Source organism: Papio anubis, chromosome 4 (assembly GCF_008728515.1).
Source record: "Papio anubis isolate 15944 chromosome 4, Panubis1.0, whole genome shotgun sequence".
Lineage (NCBI taxonomy): Eukaryota > Metazoa > Chordata > Mammalia > Primates > Cercopithecidae > Papio > Papio anubis.
This window is the reverse complement of record NC_044979.1, coordinates 137,223,526-137,243,606: the sequence shown is the minus strand read 5'-3', so window position 1 is coordinate 137,243,606 and position 20,081 is coordinate 137,223,526. Positions and strand designations below refer to the sequence as shown.

The window sequence follows — 20,081 nt, the reverse complement described above, 5'->3', positions numbered from 1 at the left end:
CCAAGCCTAGGCCGGGCACAGTGGCTCATGCCTGTAATCCCAGCACTTTGGGAGGCTGAGGCTGGCAGATCATCTGAGGTCAGTTCGAGACCAGCCTGGCCGACATGGTGAAATCCTGTTTCTACTAAAAACACAAAAAATTAGCTGGGTGTGGTGGCACATGCCTGTAGTCCCAGCTACTCGGGAGGCTGAGGCAGGAGAATCACTTGAACCAGGAGGCAGAGGCTGCAACGAGTAGAGATCATGCCATTGCACTCCTGCTTGGGCAACAAGAGTGAAACTCCATCTCAAAAAAAAAAAAAAAAAAGGTTCCAAAACTAGCTAGGAATGGAGCTGTGCTCTGTCACCTCACCCACGTCCTTACAAGAAGAGGCATGGCATCTGGGCACAGTGGCTCACCCTTGTAATCTCAGCACTTTGGGAAGCTGAGGCAGCTGGCTCACTTGAGGTCAGGAGTTTAAGACTAGCGTGGCCAACATGGTAAAACCCTGTCTCTACTAAAAATACAAAAATTGGTTGGGTGCCGTGGCTCACGCCTTTGATCCCAGCACTTTGGGAGGCCGAGGCGGGTGGCTCACGAGGTCAGGATTTCAGGACCAGCCTGATCAATATGGTGAAACCCCGTCTCTGCTAAAAATATAAAAATTAGCCAGGCATGGTGGCATACACCTGTAATCCCAGCTACTCAGGAGGCTGAGACAGGAAAATCACTTGAACCCAGGAGGCAGAGGTTGCAGTGAGCAGAGATCGTGCCACTGCACTCCAGCCTGGGCGACAGAGTGAGATTCCATCTCAAAAAAAAAAAAAAGAAAAGAGGCATGGCAAGAAGATAAATAGGGTGGCAGGGAGGATGCCGGGGGCCGGGTGGGAGCATCACATCAGAAAGGCTGGAGGCTCCGTCCCGCCCCGCGGTGATTGCAGACTGCAAGCCAAGGCTGTCTGGGAAGGTGACTCCAAGTACGCCATCAATCTCCAGTGGATTAGCCAGCCAGCCATCAATATTGAGGAAAAGGATTGCTTTTTAATGGGGCCAAAGAGTGTGTGTTCCTGTGACTGATGTGAATATTTGTCAAATGCCCGAGAACCCAGTAAATAAACGCGACCGAACCAGTGTTTCTAGAAATGGATATTAATGATTCGATTTGATAAAAGAGCAGCGGCGCCTGGTGTTTATTGGACACTTTGTGGGGACGGGCTGGGGGCAGGGCAGTCCCACGTGTGTCTTCAACGGAAGACTCTCAGAACAGCTCCGGAACACAGGTGCCCCTATTTTCCAGGTGAGTAAACCGTGGCTTGTCAACGTCAAGATAGAGCCAGAAGCCTGGATTTGGGAGTCGCAGAATGCCTGTCCTGCCATGATCAAATGCCTGCTGCAGATGGGGAGGGCAGGCGGAGGGTCACCCAAGACCTGGATTTTTGGGGGTGGCTCCAGGATAAGGACCACCTCAAGTGAGAGCTTGGGTGGGGGAAGGGGTCCTGACTGAGCAAGTGGGGACATAGTGGGTGCTTCCCAGGGAAGCAGGGATCCTTGATGCTGGGGGTCTAACACCCAGGACAAGGACAAATGCCATCACCTTTTGCTTGGGGAGGGGCTCAGTAAGGGAAGGTTCCTTGAAATGGTGGGGGTACTTGAAGGGGAGGGCTTTCAGGATGGGAAAGTACAGAGAAGAGGAGGGGACTTAGTGAGGGGAGAGGGGCTCAGGATGGGGATGGGTTCATCAAGGGGGTGGAGTTCTGGGAGGAGGAGGAGCAGGAAAGTGCAGGGGACACCTCGTCCGTCCCTGTCAACCCTCTTGTCCTCTGCCCACACTCCTGTCCCTCCTCGACTCTCCAGACAGAATTTGGCAGAAATTGCAGGGTTTGTTTGTTTTTGTTTTGTTTTTGAGATGGAGTCTTGCGCTGTCACCCAGGCTGGAGTGCAATGGCGCGATCTTGACTCACTGCAACCTCTGCCTCCCAGGTTCAAGTGATTCTCCTGCCTCAGCCTCCCGAGTAGCTGGGATTACAGGCACTCACCACCATGCCCGGATGATTTATTTTTATTTATTTATTTATTTTTTGAGATGGAGTCTTGCTCTGTCACCCAGGTTGGAGTGCAGTGGCATGATCTCAGCTCACTGCAACTTCCGCCTCCAGGTTCAAGTGATTCTCCTGCCTCAGCCTCCTGAGTAGCTGGGACTACAGGTGCATGCCACCATGCTCGGCTAATTTTTTGTATTTTTAGTGGAGATGGGGTTTCACTGTGTTAGCCAGGATGATCTCTATCTCCTGACCTCATGATCCGCCTGCCTTGTCCTCCCATAGTGCTACGATTACAGGCGTGAGCCACCACACCCCGCTTTTGTGTGTGTGTGTTATAGAGATGGGGTTTCAGCATGTTGGCCAGGCTGGTCTCGATCTCCTGACTTCAAGTGATCTGCCCATCTCGGCCTCCCAAATTGCTGGGATTACAGGCGTGAGCCACCGTATCTGGCTAAGGATTTTCACAGTATTTAATTCATCGAGCCTGAGGTTCTCACCATGTTAGCGAGGATGCTCTCCCATTCCTCGACCTCACTTCTTGCCCCTGCCCCTTGGGGTCTCAAAGTTCTGGACTCACTCTGTGTGACCCACTAGGCTCATCAACATGTTCCCTTGCCAGCTGGAATCTCCTTTCTGTGTGTCCTCAGCATCCTGCCATCCATCCATCTATCCCTCTCTGCAAGGGGCCTCACTGCCCAATTGGTCTGGACTCTGGCCTCTTGTCTGGACAAGGCTCGTGGGTTCCCACGGTCGCCCGACTCTGCCCTAATAGTTCCTAGCCCCGCCCTACAAGCAGCCCATGCCTGTGCAGCCACGCCCAGGAGCATCTTCACTCCCTGGTTCCACCTTGGCCCCCGCCTTGGCCCCCCACCTTCCAGTTGGCCTTCAGCAACTCACTGTCTCTGCCTAAGCCTGGGGGTCATCTCCTGCAGCTCCATGCACTTGAGATCGGTGCGCCGCCTGCTCTAAGGGAGCCCAGGAGGCCTCGGGGTGCGCGCGTTTCACCAGGCCCGGCTCCGCGGTACGCAGCTCCTCCTCAGCCCGCGGCCAGGCCCCCGAGGAGGCGCTGGGCTGCGGGAAGCCGTTCGCGGCGTCGGGTGGGGAGGGCATGCTGGCCGCCCCGTTGTTCACGGTGGAGGACATCGTGGCTGGCCCCGGAGCCGCTGGCCTGGGCCGCTGGCCCTGAGGGACAGACACAGACACGAGGCGGGATGGTCACTTCTTGGCCACCTGCTAAGCTCCTCTCTGCTCGAGTTAATCCTGGAGATTTAAGGGCCCACTCATGGCTCTAATCCGCTTCCTTTTCTGGTGCAGAGGGAGACAGACGGCTGGTTTGCACCTTTGGGTCACACCTCAGGGCACGAGTGGGTTGGAATCTGGGCTTTTTCCCATCTGTAAGGTGGGCGGATGCAGGCCAGACTGGATGGCCTCTAAAAGCCATTGGCTGGGAATCGTGTCACCTCCAGGAACTACCGAGGATAATCCTCTCTGGCTTACATGGATGCTTGGGCCAGACATCCCAGCGCCCACTTGCACACATCATTAACTCCCCAGTCATACTTCTCCTTTAGGCTCAGTTGAAACCGTTTACACACACACCAGGCCCACTGTCCTGGCTCTGTCCAGTGGGACACAGATTACATTCCATGTGTTCCTACCTCCCAGTCTGCTCCCAGGGCAGCCGGCACAGAGGGGAAGATGAAAGCCTACCCCATTCCCACCCCAGAGGCAGATTTTAGCTCTCTGTTTGATCTGGCCAACTTCTCCAAAGTCGACATTCCAGATAAGCCGGGCTCACCCAGATTGGGCCTACAGGACTATCCCCTCCTTTGTTCTGGAAACGCTGCTTCTGGCGATGTGACCAAGGCTGACACTGACTAGCTTTCCAGGCAGCCACGTCCTCCTGTAGGCTCAGGGTGGGGTGGGAGTCAACTTGGCTTGGAGCTAAGAATCTCTGACTCCATGCTAGGCCCTCCAAAGTAGAGCAGACACACACACGCGCACGCACGCACACACACACACACACACACACAAGCCTGCTCACACATACTCCAAGGACTTCTATCTTAACAGAGGGGAGGCACCTCCTGAGCTATTTCCATTTCCTTTCTCCAAGGCTCTGCTAGTTGCTAAGCAACAGGGAGGCCTCATTCCCAGGGAGTGGGGTGGGAGGGAGGGAGGGAAAGGAAGGAGGGAGGGAGGAAAAGAAGGGATTGGGTATGCCTGGACATCTTGGATCAGGCCTTCCCTGTGACACTTCTCCCCCAACACACCCTCCCGTCTCTGGCCTCAGAGTGATGGGATGGGGGTGGGAGTGTTCAGAGCTACAGAAACTGGAAGGCAGAGAAGAGAGAGGGACTGTGACAGCTACTGGAGGCTCTGAAGGGGACAGAGTGACAGCAGGCAACAATGGTGATGAAAACATAAGCTCTTCTCATATGTCCTTCCCCTTGAGTCCCAAGTGCATGGGTTCTAGGCTGCGTTTTTCCACTCCTTGCTGTGTGACCCTGAAGATGTCACTACCCCTCTCTGAGCCTCTGATTTCCACCTGTTCCTGGGAGCATCTGCCAGAGTCTTCTGGAGAGGGGACTATCTGGGGGGCTTAGAGACCAAAGCTGTTCTTCTAACCCCTCTTTTCCACTCTCACACTTGCTAGCTTCCCACCTCTGTCCCTAGACCAGCCCTATACCCCAGTTCCACCAGGGGTTTTCCTGGGACACTCTACAAGCATCACCCACCCCATGCCTCAAACAGAGCCCTGCTCCCCACCCACCTCAACTGCAGGGCTTGGCTTATGGGTGACCCTTCTATCTGTTGGTCATCTGAGCCAGGGACATGTGTGGAGCTTGGATACCCCTATTGCCCTGACCCACAACAGTTCACCTGTCATCAAGTCAGGTCCCTCATCCCCTCTTCTTTGTTCATTTTTTGAGACAGGGTCTCACTCTGTCACCCAGACTGGAGTGCAGTGGCACAGTCATAGCTCACTGCAGCCTTGAACTCCTGAGCTCAAGCGATAGCCTCCCACCTCAGTCTCCCGAGTAGCTGTAACTACAGGCATGTGCCACCATACCCAGCTAATTAAAACAAAATAATTTTTTTGATTTGTACAGTCAAGGTCTTGCTATTTTGCCCAGGCTGGTCTTGAACTCCTGGCTTCAAACGATCCTTCCACCTCAGCCTCCCAAAGTACTGAGATTACAGGCAAGAGCCACCGCGTCCAGCCCCATCCCCTCTTCTCAACATCTCCCACATTTATCCACTTCCTCTCCTCCCCTGTTACCACCTGGACCCAAGCTCCTTCCTCCACGCAGGTCCACTGCCTCACTGTGGTTGCCTGGCCTCCCTGCTCTCAGACCTTCATCCTCCATTGGCAACTTGGCAGATGGGTCCAGGAGCAAATTAGACCATGTCATGCCCTGGTTAGCAGCCTCCCGTGACTCTTGTCACCTTGGCTTAAAGCCACAACATGGCCCTGCCTCCTGGTCCAGCTCCATCTCCACCACTCCCCACCACACACATCCTCCTCCACCTCTCTTGGCTCCAGGCCCTTTCCTGGGACACTCTTCATTCTTAGTTGTCCTCAAAGTCACTGCTGATAGGCATCATCACCTTTTGGAAGCCTTTCTTTCCCCTCTGGCTAGTGTCAGCCTCCCAGAGCTCTTTTTTTTTTTTTTTTTTTGGTCTTTGGAGATGGAGTTTCACTCTGTCACCCAGGCTGGAGTGCAGTGGTGCAATCTTGGCTCACTGCAACCTCCACCTCCTGGGTTCAAGTGATTCTCCCGCCTCAGCCTCCTGAGTAGCTGGAATTATAGGTGCCTGCCACCTTACCTGGCTACTTTTTGTATTTTTAGTAGAAATGGGGTTTCACCATGTTGGCCAGGCTGGTCTTGAACTCCTGACCTCAGGTGATCTGTCCTCCCAAAGTGCTGGGATTACAGGCATGAGCCACCTCTCCTGGCCTTACCTCCCAGAGCTTTTGCTGTTGTTGCTGTGGGTTCCCAGGTCTGGCTCCCCCTGGGCTGAGGGCAACTTAGCTTTCAATTCCTAGCTCCAGCTAAGTGCCTAGTGCATGTGAAGCTCAATGCGCCCAGGCTGAACAAAGACAGTGACAACAGGAGGCAAGATAGAGGAATACATGGCATGGCCCTGGATGCAGCCTGCAAGACCCCTTTGCATTCTGTCTAATGCTATCTTGCAACTTCATCCCATGCTGCACCCCGTCCTGCAACCAACACCCAGCCCCTTAGCCTTGGTCCTCATCCCCCAAAGGCGTGCTTTTACTTCCTCCTTTGTGCCTTTGCCTATGTGTTTCCCCTCCGCTGGAGTCCTGTTCTTCACCTAGGGAACTTCAACTCATCCTTCAGGGCCCAGCCCAAAAATCACCTCCTATGGGAAGTCTTCCGCTCTTCCAGCAAGGATGAGTCATTCCCTCTTTGTGCTTCTGCATCTTTTGTCCACACTTTTTTTTTTTTTTTTTTGAGATGGAGTCTGGCTCTGTCGCCCAGGCTGGAGTGCAGTGGCCGGATCTCAGCCCACTGCAAGCTCCGCCTCCCAGGTTCAGGCCATTCTCCTGCCTCAGCCTCCCTAGTAGCTGGGACTACAGGCGCCCGTCACCTCGCCTGGCTAGTTTTTTGTATTTTTTAGTAGAGATGAGGTTTCACTGTGTTAGCCAGGATGGTCTCGATCTCCTGACCTTGTGATCCGCCCGTCTTGGCCTCCCAAAGTGCTGGGATTACAGGCTTGAGCCACCGCGCCCGGCCTTTGTCCACACTTTTTAAATGCGACATTTAGATACCGAGATTCAGTTGGCTGTTTGCTTCTAACTCCTATTCTAGACTATGAGCCCTTTTAGGGGAGGGGACCATCCTTTCATTCTGGCTCATTAGAGCCTACCCCAGCACCAGGCAATGCAAGAGGCACACTGAAAGTGTGGGGAGAGCACGAAGGCGCCAGTGAGAGCCCTGGAAGCCATGCTGTTCTGCACATCTTCCCTCTGACCTGGGCAAGGCTCCCCAGCCTCGAACTTGGCCTGAGCTCCTGGAGGGCAGAGGGTGAAAACTGGTGAGAGTCGTTCTGAATGCACTCAGATCTCCAAACCCTGAGAAATTCTAGCCTCAGTGCTAGGAGAACACCTGGCTAGCAATGCTAGGTTGCCCAGGGTAATCTTTGCAGAAATGATTGAGGAGGAAAGGAGAGCTATGTGAAGAGAGGCGTGGCAGATGCAGTCTGGATTTTCACTAGAACAGATGGTGGATTTGACCAATTTCACCTGGTGAGTTGGAGAGGCACCGGGCAGGAATCTGCGGCAGGTCATTAATAGAATGACCCAAAACAGTGCACACTAAGCCCATTTCCTTCCAAGTCAGGTTTGTTGGGCCAGCAGACTAGGGGGTGACTGCAGGACTGCAGGCACAGGGTCCCTCTGTGAGTCATATGACATTATATTTTATGAAATCATTGTGAGGCCGGGCTCAGTGGCTCACACCTGTAATCCCAGCGCTTTGGGAAGCCAAGGTGGGTGGATCACTTGAGGTCAGGAGTTCAAGACCAGCCTGGGCAACATGGTGAAACCCCGTCTCTACTAAAAAATACAAAAATTAGCCAGGCGTGGTGGTGGGTGCCTGTAATCCCAGCTACTCAGGAGGCTAAGGCATGAGAATCACTTGAACCTGGGAGGTGGAGGTTGCAGTGAGCTGAAATCGCACCATTGTACTTCAGCCTGGGTGACAGGGCAAGACTCTGCCTTGAAAAAAAAAAAAGAAAGAAAGAAAAAGAAATTATTGTGAGATTTATCCTTCCTTCCTTCCTTCCTTCCTTCCTTCCTTCCTTCCTTCCTTCCTTTCTTCCTTCCAGACTCTCGCTCTGTTGCCCAGGCTGGAGTGCAGTGGCATGACTATAGCTCACTGCAACCTTGACCTCCTGGACTTAAGTGATCTTCCTGCTTCAGCCTCCAAGTAGATGAAAGTACAGGTGCGCCACCATGCCCAGCTGATTTTTAAATTCTTTTTGTAGAGATGGGATCTTGCTTTGTTGCCCAGGCTGGTCTCAAGCTCCTGGGCTCAAGTGATCTTCCTGCCTCAGCCTCCCAAAATGTTGGGATTATAGGCATGAGTCACTGCGCCTGGCCTCACTGTGAGATTTCATAAGGTGACACTGTCCTAGTGGGTGCTAATATCCCATTTTGTTGTAATTGGTTGATTGATTGACCTATACTCAAAAAGAGCTAGTTAATGGATCAATGTCATGTTAGATGTAGGTATTTAGTGGAGAATCACAGGGCACTATTCTCACCACATCTGATCCAATATGTTCACTATTGACTGGATAGAACACTGGTAGTCTGGGCCGGGCGCGGTGGCTCAAGCCTGTAATCCCAGCACTTTGGGAGGCCGAGGCGGGTGGATCATGAGGTCAGGAGATCGAGACCATCCTGGCTAACATGGTGAAACCGCGTCTCTACTAAAAATACAAAAAACTAGCCGGGCGTGGTGGCGGGCGCCTGTAGTCCCAGCTACTCGGAGGCTGAGGCAGGAGAATGGCGTGAACCTGGGAGGCGGAGCTTGCAGTGAGCCGAGATCGCGCCACTGCACTCCAGCCTGGGTGACACAGCGCGAGACTCCGTCTCAAAAAAAAAAAAATAAAAAAAAAAAAGAACACTGGTAGTCTGACAATCAAATTCACTGAGGACACAGCCTGAGAGGGCTGGTGGATATACAGTCAGAATCTAAAAGGACTCAGTAGTCGGAGACATTGAAAGAATCTAAGAAGGTAAAACAGGGCCAGGTGCGGTGGCTCACATCTGTAATCCCAGCACTTTGGGAGGCTGAAGCGGGCGGAGCACAAGGTCAGGAGTTCCAGACCAGCCCGGCCAACATGGTGAAGACCCATCTCTACTAAAAGTACAAAAATTAGCCAGTCATGGTGGTGCATGCCTGCAATCTAAGCTGCTCGGGAGGCTGAGGCGGGAGAATCACTTGAACCCGGAGGCAGGGATTGCAGTGAGCTGAGATTGCACCACTGCACTCCAGCCTGGGCAATTGAGCAAGATGCCCAGAAAAAGAAGAAGAAGAAGAAAGAAGATGAAGAAAGAAGAAAGAAGAAGAAAGAAGAAAGAGGAAAGAAGAAAGAAAGAAGAAGAAGAAGAAGAAGAAGAAGGTGAAACAGGATAGTGAGAAGTGCCACATTCTGAATCTGGGTCCCAAACTAAAATTGGAATGGGGTAGACATAGTTTAGAAGCAGAATGTTTAGGAAGGATTATGGGGATTTTCAATGATTACAGACTCAATTTGAGTCAATATCACAATGTGGCTGCCAAAAATGCATGTTATCTTAGGATATATCAACAAAAATAGGATGCTAAGGAGGGGGAAGATTATAAGAATATACAGGTGGTCAGAATACCTAGCTTCAAATATACGAAGGTTTGTAGAGGATCTAGGTCAAACCTGGCTGAATCAACTGAGAGGCTTGTTAGAAGTAGCGATGTTTAGCTAGCATTGCCAGATTTGCCAAATAGGAACCCAGTTAAATTAAATTTGAATTTTATATTTGGAACATACTTCGACTAAGAAATTATTCGTTGTTTATCTGAAATTCAAATTTAACTGAGTGTCCTATATTTCATATGTCAGTGCTACCTGGAATCCAACCCAGATCCACTGAATCAAAGTCTCAGCCGAGTGCGGTGGCTCATGCCTGTAATCTCAGCACTTTGGGAGGCCGAGGCAGGCCGATCACGAGGTCAGGAGATCGAGACCATCCTGGCTAACACGGTGAAACCCCTTCTCTACTAAATATACAAAAAATTAGCCAGGCGTAGTGGCGGGCGCCTGTAGTCCCAGCTACTTGGGAGGCTGAGGCAGGAGAATGGCGTGAACCCGGGGGGCGGAGCTTGCAGTGAGCCAAGATCTCGCCACTGCACTCCAGCCTGGGTGACAGAGTGAGACTCTGTCTCAAAAAAAAAAAGGTCTCTGGGGATGAAATTTCTCATGTCCCCCAGGTCCTCCTGATATAGCCCAAGTATGGACCACCAATTAGGGGGAGGTGGGCAGTGGTCTAGAAATAGCCATTTTCAAATTTTATTGCCACCAGGAAGACTTGTTAAGACACAGATTTGTTTTGTTTTGTTTTGTTTTGTTTTGTTTAGACGGCGTCTTGCACTGTCACCCGGGCTGGAGTGCAGTGGTGCAATCTCGGCTCACTGCAACCTCTGCCTCCTGGGTTTACATGATTCTCCTGCCTCAGCCTCCTGAGTAGCTGGGATTACAGGTGCACACCACTACACCCGGCTAACTTTTTGTATTTTTAGTAGAGACGGGGTTCCACTATGCTGGCCAGACAGGTCTTGAACTTCTGACCTCGTGATCCGCCCGCCTCGGCCTCCCAAAGTGCTGGGATTACAGGCTTGAGCTACCGCACCCAGCAAGACACAGATTGTTGACTTCACCCCCAGAGTTTCTGATTTGATAGATGTGGAGTGGGGCTTGAGAATTTGCATTTCTAACAAGTAACACCAACACTACTGGTCCTTAGACTACCTTAAGAGGAACAAGGCCCTAGCCAATCTGCAAGAGAGAGCCAAGATTCTCGCAGGCAAGTCATCTAGTGTTGATTTCAGCTCAGTTCAAAAAAGAGTCTTGTCTTGTTTTGTTTTTTATTTTATAATAATCAAAACTCTTTAAAAACTAAGGAGTTCTGGCCGGATTTGGTGGCTCGCACCTGTAATCTCAGCACTTTGGGAGGCAGAGGCGGGCGGATCACTTGAGGTCAGGAACTCGAGACCAGCCTGGCCAATATGGTGAAACACTGTCTCTACTAAAAATACAAAAAATAGCTGAATGTGGTGGCGTGTGCCTATAATCCCAGCTACTTGGGAAGATGAGGCATGAGAATAGCTTGAACCCAGGAGGCATAGGTTGCAGTGGCCTGAGATCGCGTCACTGCACTTCAGCCTGGGTAACAGAGTGACATTTCGTCTCAAAACACAAACAAAACTAAGCAGTTTGTCCTAGGATGAATGAGGTCCCTGTTACAGGAATTGTTCAAACATGGGATAGAAACGATATTCATGCATTCACTCAACAAACACTCACCCAGCATCTACTCTGGGCCCTACTTTATTAGAGGCTGCGGGTATAGAGATGAACATGACGCCATCATGGCCCTCTAGAAGCTCACAGGCTGGTTCAGGAGACTGACAGGTAAACAGCAGCGTAGTGTGATAAAAGAGAACTGGAGAAGTGTCTGTAGCCCTGCTTGGTTGGTCAACACAGGCTTCCCAGCAAGGCTGGGAGGGAGCAGGAGGCAGGGCTGCCAGAGCTAGTGAGGATGACCAGGATTCAAGAAATGAATGGGCCAATCTGGCAGGGTTTGTAATTGACTGGATGTGGGTTGGGGGAGGCAGCTTAGATGACACCGGGTCTCTGGCCTGGGTGACCAGGTGGGTGGTGCAGTCATTTACTGTGATGGGGAACGTGGAGAACAAATAGGGGTTGCTTGAGGGTGAGGGGTTTGCAGGGGCAAGCCGGCAGAGATGGAGTCTAGAGCCATAACTCTAACTTGTTCTGGTCCTTGGAGGCATTGACACTGTCCTTCTTTGGAGGCAGCGCAGCAAATGGGAAGTCTTCACATTACCACTGATTGGCTGTGAGACCCTGAACAAGTCCCTTCCCCTCTCTGCACCCTTGTTTCTCCCACTGAACAATGACTCAAAGACCCCATGGGTCCTTTCCTACTCTGGAAGTCTGGGTAATATTAACTCTAAATGTGTGGCATCAGGCTGGGTGTGGTGGCTCACGCCTGTAATCCCACCACTTTGGGAGGCCAAAGCAGGTGGATCACCTGAGGCCAGGAGTTCGAGACCAGCCTGACCAACATGATGAAACCCCATCTCTACTAAAAATACAAGAATTAGCTGGGGGTGGTGGTGCATGCCTGTAATCTCAGCTACTTGGGAGAGTGAGGCTTGAACCCAGGAGGTGGAGGTTGCAGTGAGCCGAGATCGCACCATTGCACTCCAGCCTGGGCAACAAGAGCAACTGAATCTCAAAAAAATAAATAAATAGCACCAGACCTTCAGCCCACTTCCTTTCTGCTAATACAGCCAGGAGCCAGGGCCCCACCGGCCACCCTTAGAGCTCAACTGAGGCTGTCCCCAGCATTGGGTCAGCTCCCAAGGGCAAGCCCAGATACTGGAGCCAGCCAAACCCATGTGCAGATTAAGTCATTAAACCCTAGTTTAATGCCTGCCAAAGGGGCACACCCCCTCTTCTGCAAGCCAGGAAGCGGTTAAAGGCCTAGAGGCCTGATTTTCCAGCCTCCTGGCTGGGTCCCTGGACTTGCCTCCCTCCCATAAGCCCAAGCCTGCATTTCCTGAGCAGCCTGGCTGTGGACAGAATGGGCCACAAACTGGATGCTGCTACCTGTAAGTGATTAATTGAAGGTGAAACAACTCATCTGTACTGCAGGGTCCAGCCTGTTCCGGAAAGTCAGCTGCTGACAGGCACAGAGGCCTCTCAGCTAATGAGGTCAGAACTCACCCTGGGGCTCAGAGGGAGAAGATGCTGAGATCGGTAGTGACCTGGTCAGGTCTGGGGGAGAGGGAACGGGCTGTAGTGAGAAGTGAACCACAGATGGGTCTGGGAGGAGACCTGACCCTGCCCCGGGGACCCCTGATTTGAGAAGGAGACAGGACGGTGATCTTTGGGAGTTCATGAGCTGAGAGTCCTAGGGCATGTGACTTCAACTCTCTGGGCCTCAGTTTCCTTGCCTGTAAAATGAAACTAATTAATAATAGTGCCTTCCTCATAGGTTTGTTGTAAAGGACTAGAGCATGGGAAATACCCTCACAGTACCTAGTGTGCAATGAATGTCTCATAAATGGCACTGGAGATCATTATTATTATTATTATTATTATTATTATTATTTTTTTTTTTTTGAGACGGAGTCTTGCTCTGTCACCCAGGCTGGAGTGCAGTGGCCGGATCTCAGCTCACTGCAAGCTCCTCCTCTCGGGTTCACGCCATTCTCCTGCCTCAGCCTCCCAAGTAGCTGGGACTACAGGCACCCGCCACTTCGCCCGGCTAGTTTTTTGTATTTTTTAGTAGAGACGGGGTTTCACCGTATTAGCCAGGATGGTCTCGATCTCCTGACCTCATGATCCGCCCGTCTCGGCCTCCCAAAGTGCTGGGATTACAGGCTTGAGCCACCGCGCCCGGCCTTGAGATCATTATTATTATTAATTATTATTATTATTGTAGAGACAGGGTCTCACGATGTTGCCCAGGCTGGTCTCAAACTCTTGGCCTCAAGTGATCTCCCCGCCTTGGCTTCCCAAAGCAAGGGGATTACAGGAGGGAGCAAACTCCTCCATGCTCCCCATCTCTCTGGCAGCACCGCAGCCCTCCAGCACCATGGACAGCACCCCCCCCAACAATTCAGGGGTCGCATTTGCTCCTCGGGCTGAGAAGCCTCTCTTGCCGCGTGGGGCAGGGGGAGCCGGGGGCAAGGCAGGGGCAGGAAGGGCGAGGGGGGTGCAGCATCCTTCCTCTAGGGGCTTTTTTCCCTGGCCCTGCCAGCCAGAGGCAAGCCTCCCCAGAGATAATGTCAGGACTCAGAGCCTCCACACACTACAAAGTACAGATTCCCACAGCTTCAAGTGAACACTTGAGCACTCCGTCTGCGGTCACACAATTTAACCACCTTCTTACTTCTAAGATCTTTCTGCTGTCTTCTACGAGGGCCAGGAAAAAGAGTATTAGACCAGAACAAAGACTTGGAGTCAAAAGACTAGCTTAAATTCTGGCTCCACTACTTCTGCCTGGGTGATCAGGAAAAGTCATTAAACTTCTCCGAGCCTCAGTTTCCTCATCTGTAAAATAGAGTGTTGGGATTCGATCAGGCTGGTGGGAAAAATATTAGTTATGATAACCACAAAACCCTTTCGGAAGGCCTGAGGGTTTTCACATGACTTCGGTAATAGACCCTGGAGAAGACGGCCTGGTCCCATTACCTTTAGTTAAATGGATTAGAGTAGTAAATAACGGGATGTGGGGAAGTTATCTAGTTAACTTGTTTACTCATGTAGTCTTAAGACGAGTCTTTGATGTGTGCTTTTTACTCGGGAAGTCCTCAATGTCAATTACCCTCTAATGGCGCTGACTCAAGCTTTGGTTAACTAATCTTAATGAATAAATGTGAGTCTCCCTAGCTGATCCAGGCGGCCGCAGTGACAAACCTCTCTTGGTGTGTAGGCGGTCACTCAGCAGGACTGGCAAAACAGAATATCTGTGTATCAGTGCACGTTTTATTCATCCATCATTTGGGTCAGGGTCTGCGGGCAGACCCTCACAGCTAACGCCCTCTTGAGAGGAGCAAGACCTCAATGGAGACAATATTCCCTAGTCTTGTAGCTTGTAGCTTGGTGGGATCATTCATTCATTCTTTCTTGCAGTAACAGGCTTGTTATGAAGACAGATCCTGATGCCATTCTCTCACCCACCCACCCACCCAGTCTTGTGGGAGCAAAAAAGAGACCAGGGAGGCTCTACCTTTGCCTAGCATGGTCAGGGAAGGTTTCATGAGAAGAATGATGTTAGAAATGTGCCTTTGAAAGATGTGTCTTCGGCCGGGCGCGGTGGCTCACGCCTGTGATCCTAGCATTTTGGGAGGCCGAGGTCGGCGGATTGCCTGAGCTCAGGAATTCGAGACCAGCCTGGTCAACACAGTGAAACCCCGTCTCTACTAAAATACAAAAAATTAGCCAGGCCTGGCAGCGTGCACCTGTACTCCCAGCTACTCGGGAGGCTGTGGCCAGAGAATTGCTTGAACCCGGGAGCTGGAGCTTGCAGTGAGCCGTGATCGTGTCACTGCACTCCAGCCTGGGGGACAGAGCAAGACCCTGTCTCAAAAAAAAGAAAAAAAAAAAAAAAAAAAAAAAAGAGGGGAGAGAAGGGGAAGGGGGGGGGGGAAGGGGGGGGGGGGGAGGGGAGGGGAGAGGAAGGGAAGGAAGGGGAGGGAAGGGAAAGGCAGGAAGGGAAGGCAAAAGGCAAGGGCATGTTAAGATCCAGGGACCCTTGACTAAGAGGGCTACAGTGGAATGGAATTTCTGATCCAGGAAGCTGCATTCCTGTGAAGGTGGTGGCTGCAAACACAGGATGAGATCTTCCAGAAAAAAAGCCCAGTGTGGCGGCAGCAGGCGGGCAGGGATGTGCCTCCTGAGGAAAAAGATTCTTTGTAACTGTCAGAAACGAGACAGAACTGACAAATACGCATGAAACCAGGTCCTTAAGTTGTGAAACTCATTCTGGGTTTTGTTAAAAATAAGTGTGCGTAACAATTGTTTGTCAAGATACTTTATCAAGCTGGAAAAGAAAAGCCATCTGCCTCATATTCAAGGAATCTAGGTGTGTCCCCACTCCAAATCCTGGCATTGAAGCCAGGTGCAGTCATGACAGGGACATACTCCCTGGAGCACTCTCCTACTGACCCTTCCCTTCTCTGTGTAAGGACCCTTCTGCAGACCTCCAGCCTTGAACACTTTATATTGAAAGCTTCTCCTGTGCTCACTGCCCAAGAGCGTGGGGCTGGGGGAGTAAGAACCAGAGGACCAAGAGACACCCCATCAACTCCAGGGTTGGGTCATTCATTCAGGTCACAGCTACTTGTGAGTGGCTACTCTGGGGTTCACCAGAGGACAAGAGAGAAATGCAGAAGGAGAAGCTCTGGTGCTTATCAGGCTGGGGATGATGGATGCATGACAGAGACATCTAACGGAGCTGGGTTGTGTCAGAAAAGGAGCATAACTAGGAGGTCTCCCCAAAGGAGAGATCTTGAAGCATAAGTAGGAGTTGGCAGGACAAAGGAGGAGGAGAAGGATGTCCTGGTCAGGGTGTGGGGGTGAGCGGGAAGAAGGCATGGAGAGGAAAGAGGGAAAAGCATGGACTTGAAGCTGGGCGCCGTGGCTCACTCCTATAATCCCAGCATTTTGGGAGACTGAGCCAGGAGGATCATTTGAGGTCAGGAGTTCGAGACCAGCCTGGCCAGCATGGTGAAACCCTGTCTCCACCAAAAATACAAAAATTAGCCAGGCATGATGGCGGGTGCCTGTAATCCCAGCTACTCGGGAGGCTGAGGTATGAGAATCACTTGAACCCAGGAGGCAGAGGTTGCAGTGAGCCGAGATCATACCACTGCACTCCAGCCTGAGCGACAGAGGGAGACTCCATCTCAAAAAATTAAAAAAAAAAAAAGCATGGGCTTGTCTTGCTGAGCCCACTGAGCCAGGAGGGGAAGGAGGGCCATGTCCCCAGGGCCTTCAGACTCAGGCTGAGGACCTAGGACCATACCCTGCAGGCAATAGGGAGCCAGTGCAGGGTATTGAGCTGGGGAGGTCAGATTTGCATTTTGGAAAAATCTCTGGCAGTTTTTTTTGTTTGTTTGTTTTGGTTTTTTTTTTTTTTTTTTTTTTTTTTTTTGAGACGAGGTCTCCTTCTATCACCCAGACTGGAGTGCAGTGGTGCAATTATGGCTCACTGCAGACTCTACCTCCTGGGCTCAAGCGATCCTCCCACCTCAGCCTCCCAAGTAGCTGGCCACTACTACACACAGGCGCATACAACCATGTCCAGCTAATTTTTAAAATTTCTGTAGAGACAGGGTCTCACTAGGTTGCCCAAGTTTGTCTCTAACTCCTGGCAACTCAAGCAACCCTCCTGTCTTGGCCTCCCAAAGCTCTGCGATTGCAGGTGTGAGCCACTGTGTTCAGCTCTCTCTTGCAGCCTGATGCCCCCAGGCCCCTAAAGGATAACCCAGTCCACATGAGCCAAGACAGACCTGTGCCTGTCAGCCAGTCGCAGATGCATTCAAATCACTTACTAGGTGTGCTTAAGTGACGTAATCTCTGCCTTATCTGTAAAATGGGGTTAATATAAGTACCCCCACCTCAGGGTAAGGAGTAAAGGAATAACATGTATACAGTGCCTGGGGAGGTGATAAGCTCTATGCATTAAGCGTTAGCTGTTATCAGCCATGAACTATGCCAATCAGTCTAACTCACTGGGAGGAAATATAGATCCATATAAATCAGAACAGATCAGGTCTATAATTACCATTTTAAATCATTACAAACACCCATAGCCCAATCATGGCACTTTTCACAGATACAAACCCACATAGACCAGTAGAGACCAGCAGAGATGGGTAAGAAGAGGCCAGGCCTGGTGGCTCACACCTGTAATCCCAGCAATTTGGGAGGCTGAGGTAGGTGGATCACCTGAGGTCAGGAGTTTGAGACCAGCCTGGCCAACATGGTGAAACCCCTTTACCAAAAATACAAAAATTAACCGGGTGTGGTGGCGGGCACCTGTGATCCCAGCGACTTGGGAGGCTGAGGCAGGAAAATCGCTTGAACCCAGGAGGCGGAGTTTGCGGTGAACCGAGATTGCACCACTGCACTCCAGCCTGGGCAACAAAGCAAGACCTTGTCTGGAAAAAAAACAAACAAAAAAAAGATGGTAAGAAGACACTGCAGGGAGAGGCCTGGGAGGAGGTGGCTCAAGCAGCCGGCAGAGCCCAGTGAACTTTCTCCATGACTCCTTGAAGTCTCTCTGGAGAGGCGCTGGTGCTGGCACGGCTGTTTGTTACCCAACCCTCCAGAAGACACGGTGAGGGGAGGGGAACTGCTGAAAGCGTTGCTTTCAATAATTCAGCAGCTGGAGCTTCCTGCCGCCGCTGCTGGAGCTGGAGGAAAATCTTGGCCAGAGCCCCCAGGCTGGGGCTGGCTGGGGGTGGGAGGGCTGGTTCCTGGAGGGGCAGGCAGCCGGGCTTGCAAGGGTGCAGGCACTACAGCTCTGCGTTTTGGCCATAGCCCTTGTGGTCCCTCTTCTGCCCTCCCCTTTTCAGTCTAGGGCTGGGTCAAGCCATGCCTGGGCAGGGCTCAGGCTGACCCTTTCCCTGCCATCTCAGTCTGTGCTGGGGAATGGAGGTGGCTAGGCTGGCAAAGTTCCCAGGGCCAAGATGGGGTGCTGGGGACAGCGAGGCAGAGAAGACAAATCTGCAGACCACAGGAGAAAGTCCTGGTGGCTTAGCTGGCAATATGTCCAGCCCTATGCTAGTCCCTGTCTAGCTCCACACCACATTCCGCTCCACCCAAGAACGCACTGACCCACGCTGTTCCTCATGCCTGGAAGGTTCTTCCTCATCTACCCATCCTGCAAAACTGCTCAAGCATCACCTCGTCTGTGAAGCCTTCCCTGACTACCTGGAAGGACTTCCTGGAGGACATGCCTCTGCTGTCACCCTCTGGCTACTACTCACCATCTAGCATGACTGTTGCTCCCTGGGTGACTGAGGGCTGTCCAAGGGCAGAGACTGGGCCGATCTACATCTGTACCCCTAGTGCCCAGCACAGGGCTTGGCACAGAGCAGCCACCTGGAACTGTTTGTTGAGACCCCGCCTGTGTTTGCACCAATAGGCGCTCACTACTTATTGTTTTACCACCATCATCTCTGGGAACTACAGAGGGAGAAGTCCTTGGTCACTGCTCTCACTATGCCTAGACTATGTGCATGCTGACATTTATATGGGCCTCATGTACTTTGGGTCATCTACTTTATAAATCCTGGAGTCCAGCCTTGTCTTTGTTTGTTTGTTTTTGAGACAGTGTCTCGCTGTGTTGCCCAGGCTGAGTGCAGTGGTGTGATCTCAGCTCACTGCAACCTCCACCTCCTGGGTTCCAGGTTCCAGCCATTCTCATGCCTTAGCTGCCCAAGTAGCTGGGATTACAAGCATGTGCCACTAGGTCCGGCTAATTTTTTGTATCTTTAGTAGAGATGGGGTTGCACTATGTTGGCTAGGCTGGTCTCAAACTCCTAACCTCAAGTGATCCACCCGCCTTGGCCTCCCAGAGTGCTGGGATGACAGGTGTGAGTCACTGCACCCGGCCCCAGCCCCGTCTTTGAATAGATAGGAAGGACTTGCCTGGTCGAGGCTCCTGTCTTTGCTGGCTCTGATTTGGGTTCCTGGAGCACAGATTTGGGTGGCAATGAAGCAGGCTGCCCACAGCATCCCCTCAGGTGTCTGCTGGGCTGGCTGAGATCAAAGAGAAAGCCGGCTGGGAGCTGGAGCATCACTGACAAGGGTCAAGAAGGGACAAGGAGGCCTCCACTGTCTGCTGCCTCCAGAGGAGTCCACAGTACAGGTAATGCAGCCCAGGTGAGAACAGGTAACAATGCTCAGGTAAGATCAGTGCAGATTGATGTAGCCACAGAACCCAGGTCATACAAACCTTGTTCGGACGAACCCAGCAAGCCAGGGACTCCAGACCCCGGCTGATGAACAGAGGACAGTGAGGACACTGCACCCCAGCACGACAGACAGCTGGAAGGTATCAGAACAAGCAACACTGGCTACTGGAAGCAATACAGGTCGGGAGTGGTGGCTCACGCCTATAATCCCAGCACTTTGGAAGGCTGAGGCAGACGGATCACTTGAGGCCAGGAGTTCAAGGCCAGCCTGGCCAATATGGCCATCTCTACTAAAAATACAAAAATTAGCCAGGTAGCTGGTGGTGGCGGGTGCCTGTAATCCCAATGATTTTCGGGAGGCTGAGGCAGGAGAACTGCTTGAACCCAGGAGGCAGAGGTTGCAGTGACCAAGATCACACCACTACACTCAGCCTGGGTAATAAGAGTGAGACTGTGTCTCCAAAAAAATTAGCCAGGTGTGATAGTGCCTGCCTATAGTCCCAGCTACTTGGGAGGCTGAGGCAGGAGAATGAGCGAACCCGGAAGCAGAGGTTGCGACTGAGCAAAGATTAAACTCTTCATCATTTCCGCGGCGCAGAAAGGAAAGAAAAAGGCACGTCGTCAGGATTCAACAATGAACAGATCTCAAAGGCAAACAATCACTCATCATCAGTTCAGTCTGGAACAAAATCTCAGTTATTCCGGTAAAGCCTTTACCACCAGGAGCAGACAGCTTCCCTGGGGCTGCTGAGCAAGAATGAGGTGGGGGTGGGAATGTTCTACCTGAGCAGTTTTCAGCAGAAAGAACAG

The 20,081-nt window shown here is 51.7% G+C and overlaps 1 protein-coding gene across 1 annotated transcript in view; it reads right to left on the bottom strand.

Moving 5' to 3' along the window:
* Nucleotides 1-20,081, bottom strand: part of SRRM3 (serine/arginine repetitive matrix 3) — an 84,683-nt gene that overhangs the window by 47,565 nt on the left and 17,037 nt on the right. The window contains 2 exon segments of the mRNA XM_031664916.1: nt 2,943-2,985; nt 2,987-3,204. Of these exon segments, the coding sequence (XP_031520776.1) occupies nt 2,943-2,985; nt 2,987-3,165 (222 nt within the window). The 5' untranslated portion in view covers nt 3,166-3,204.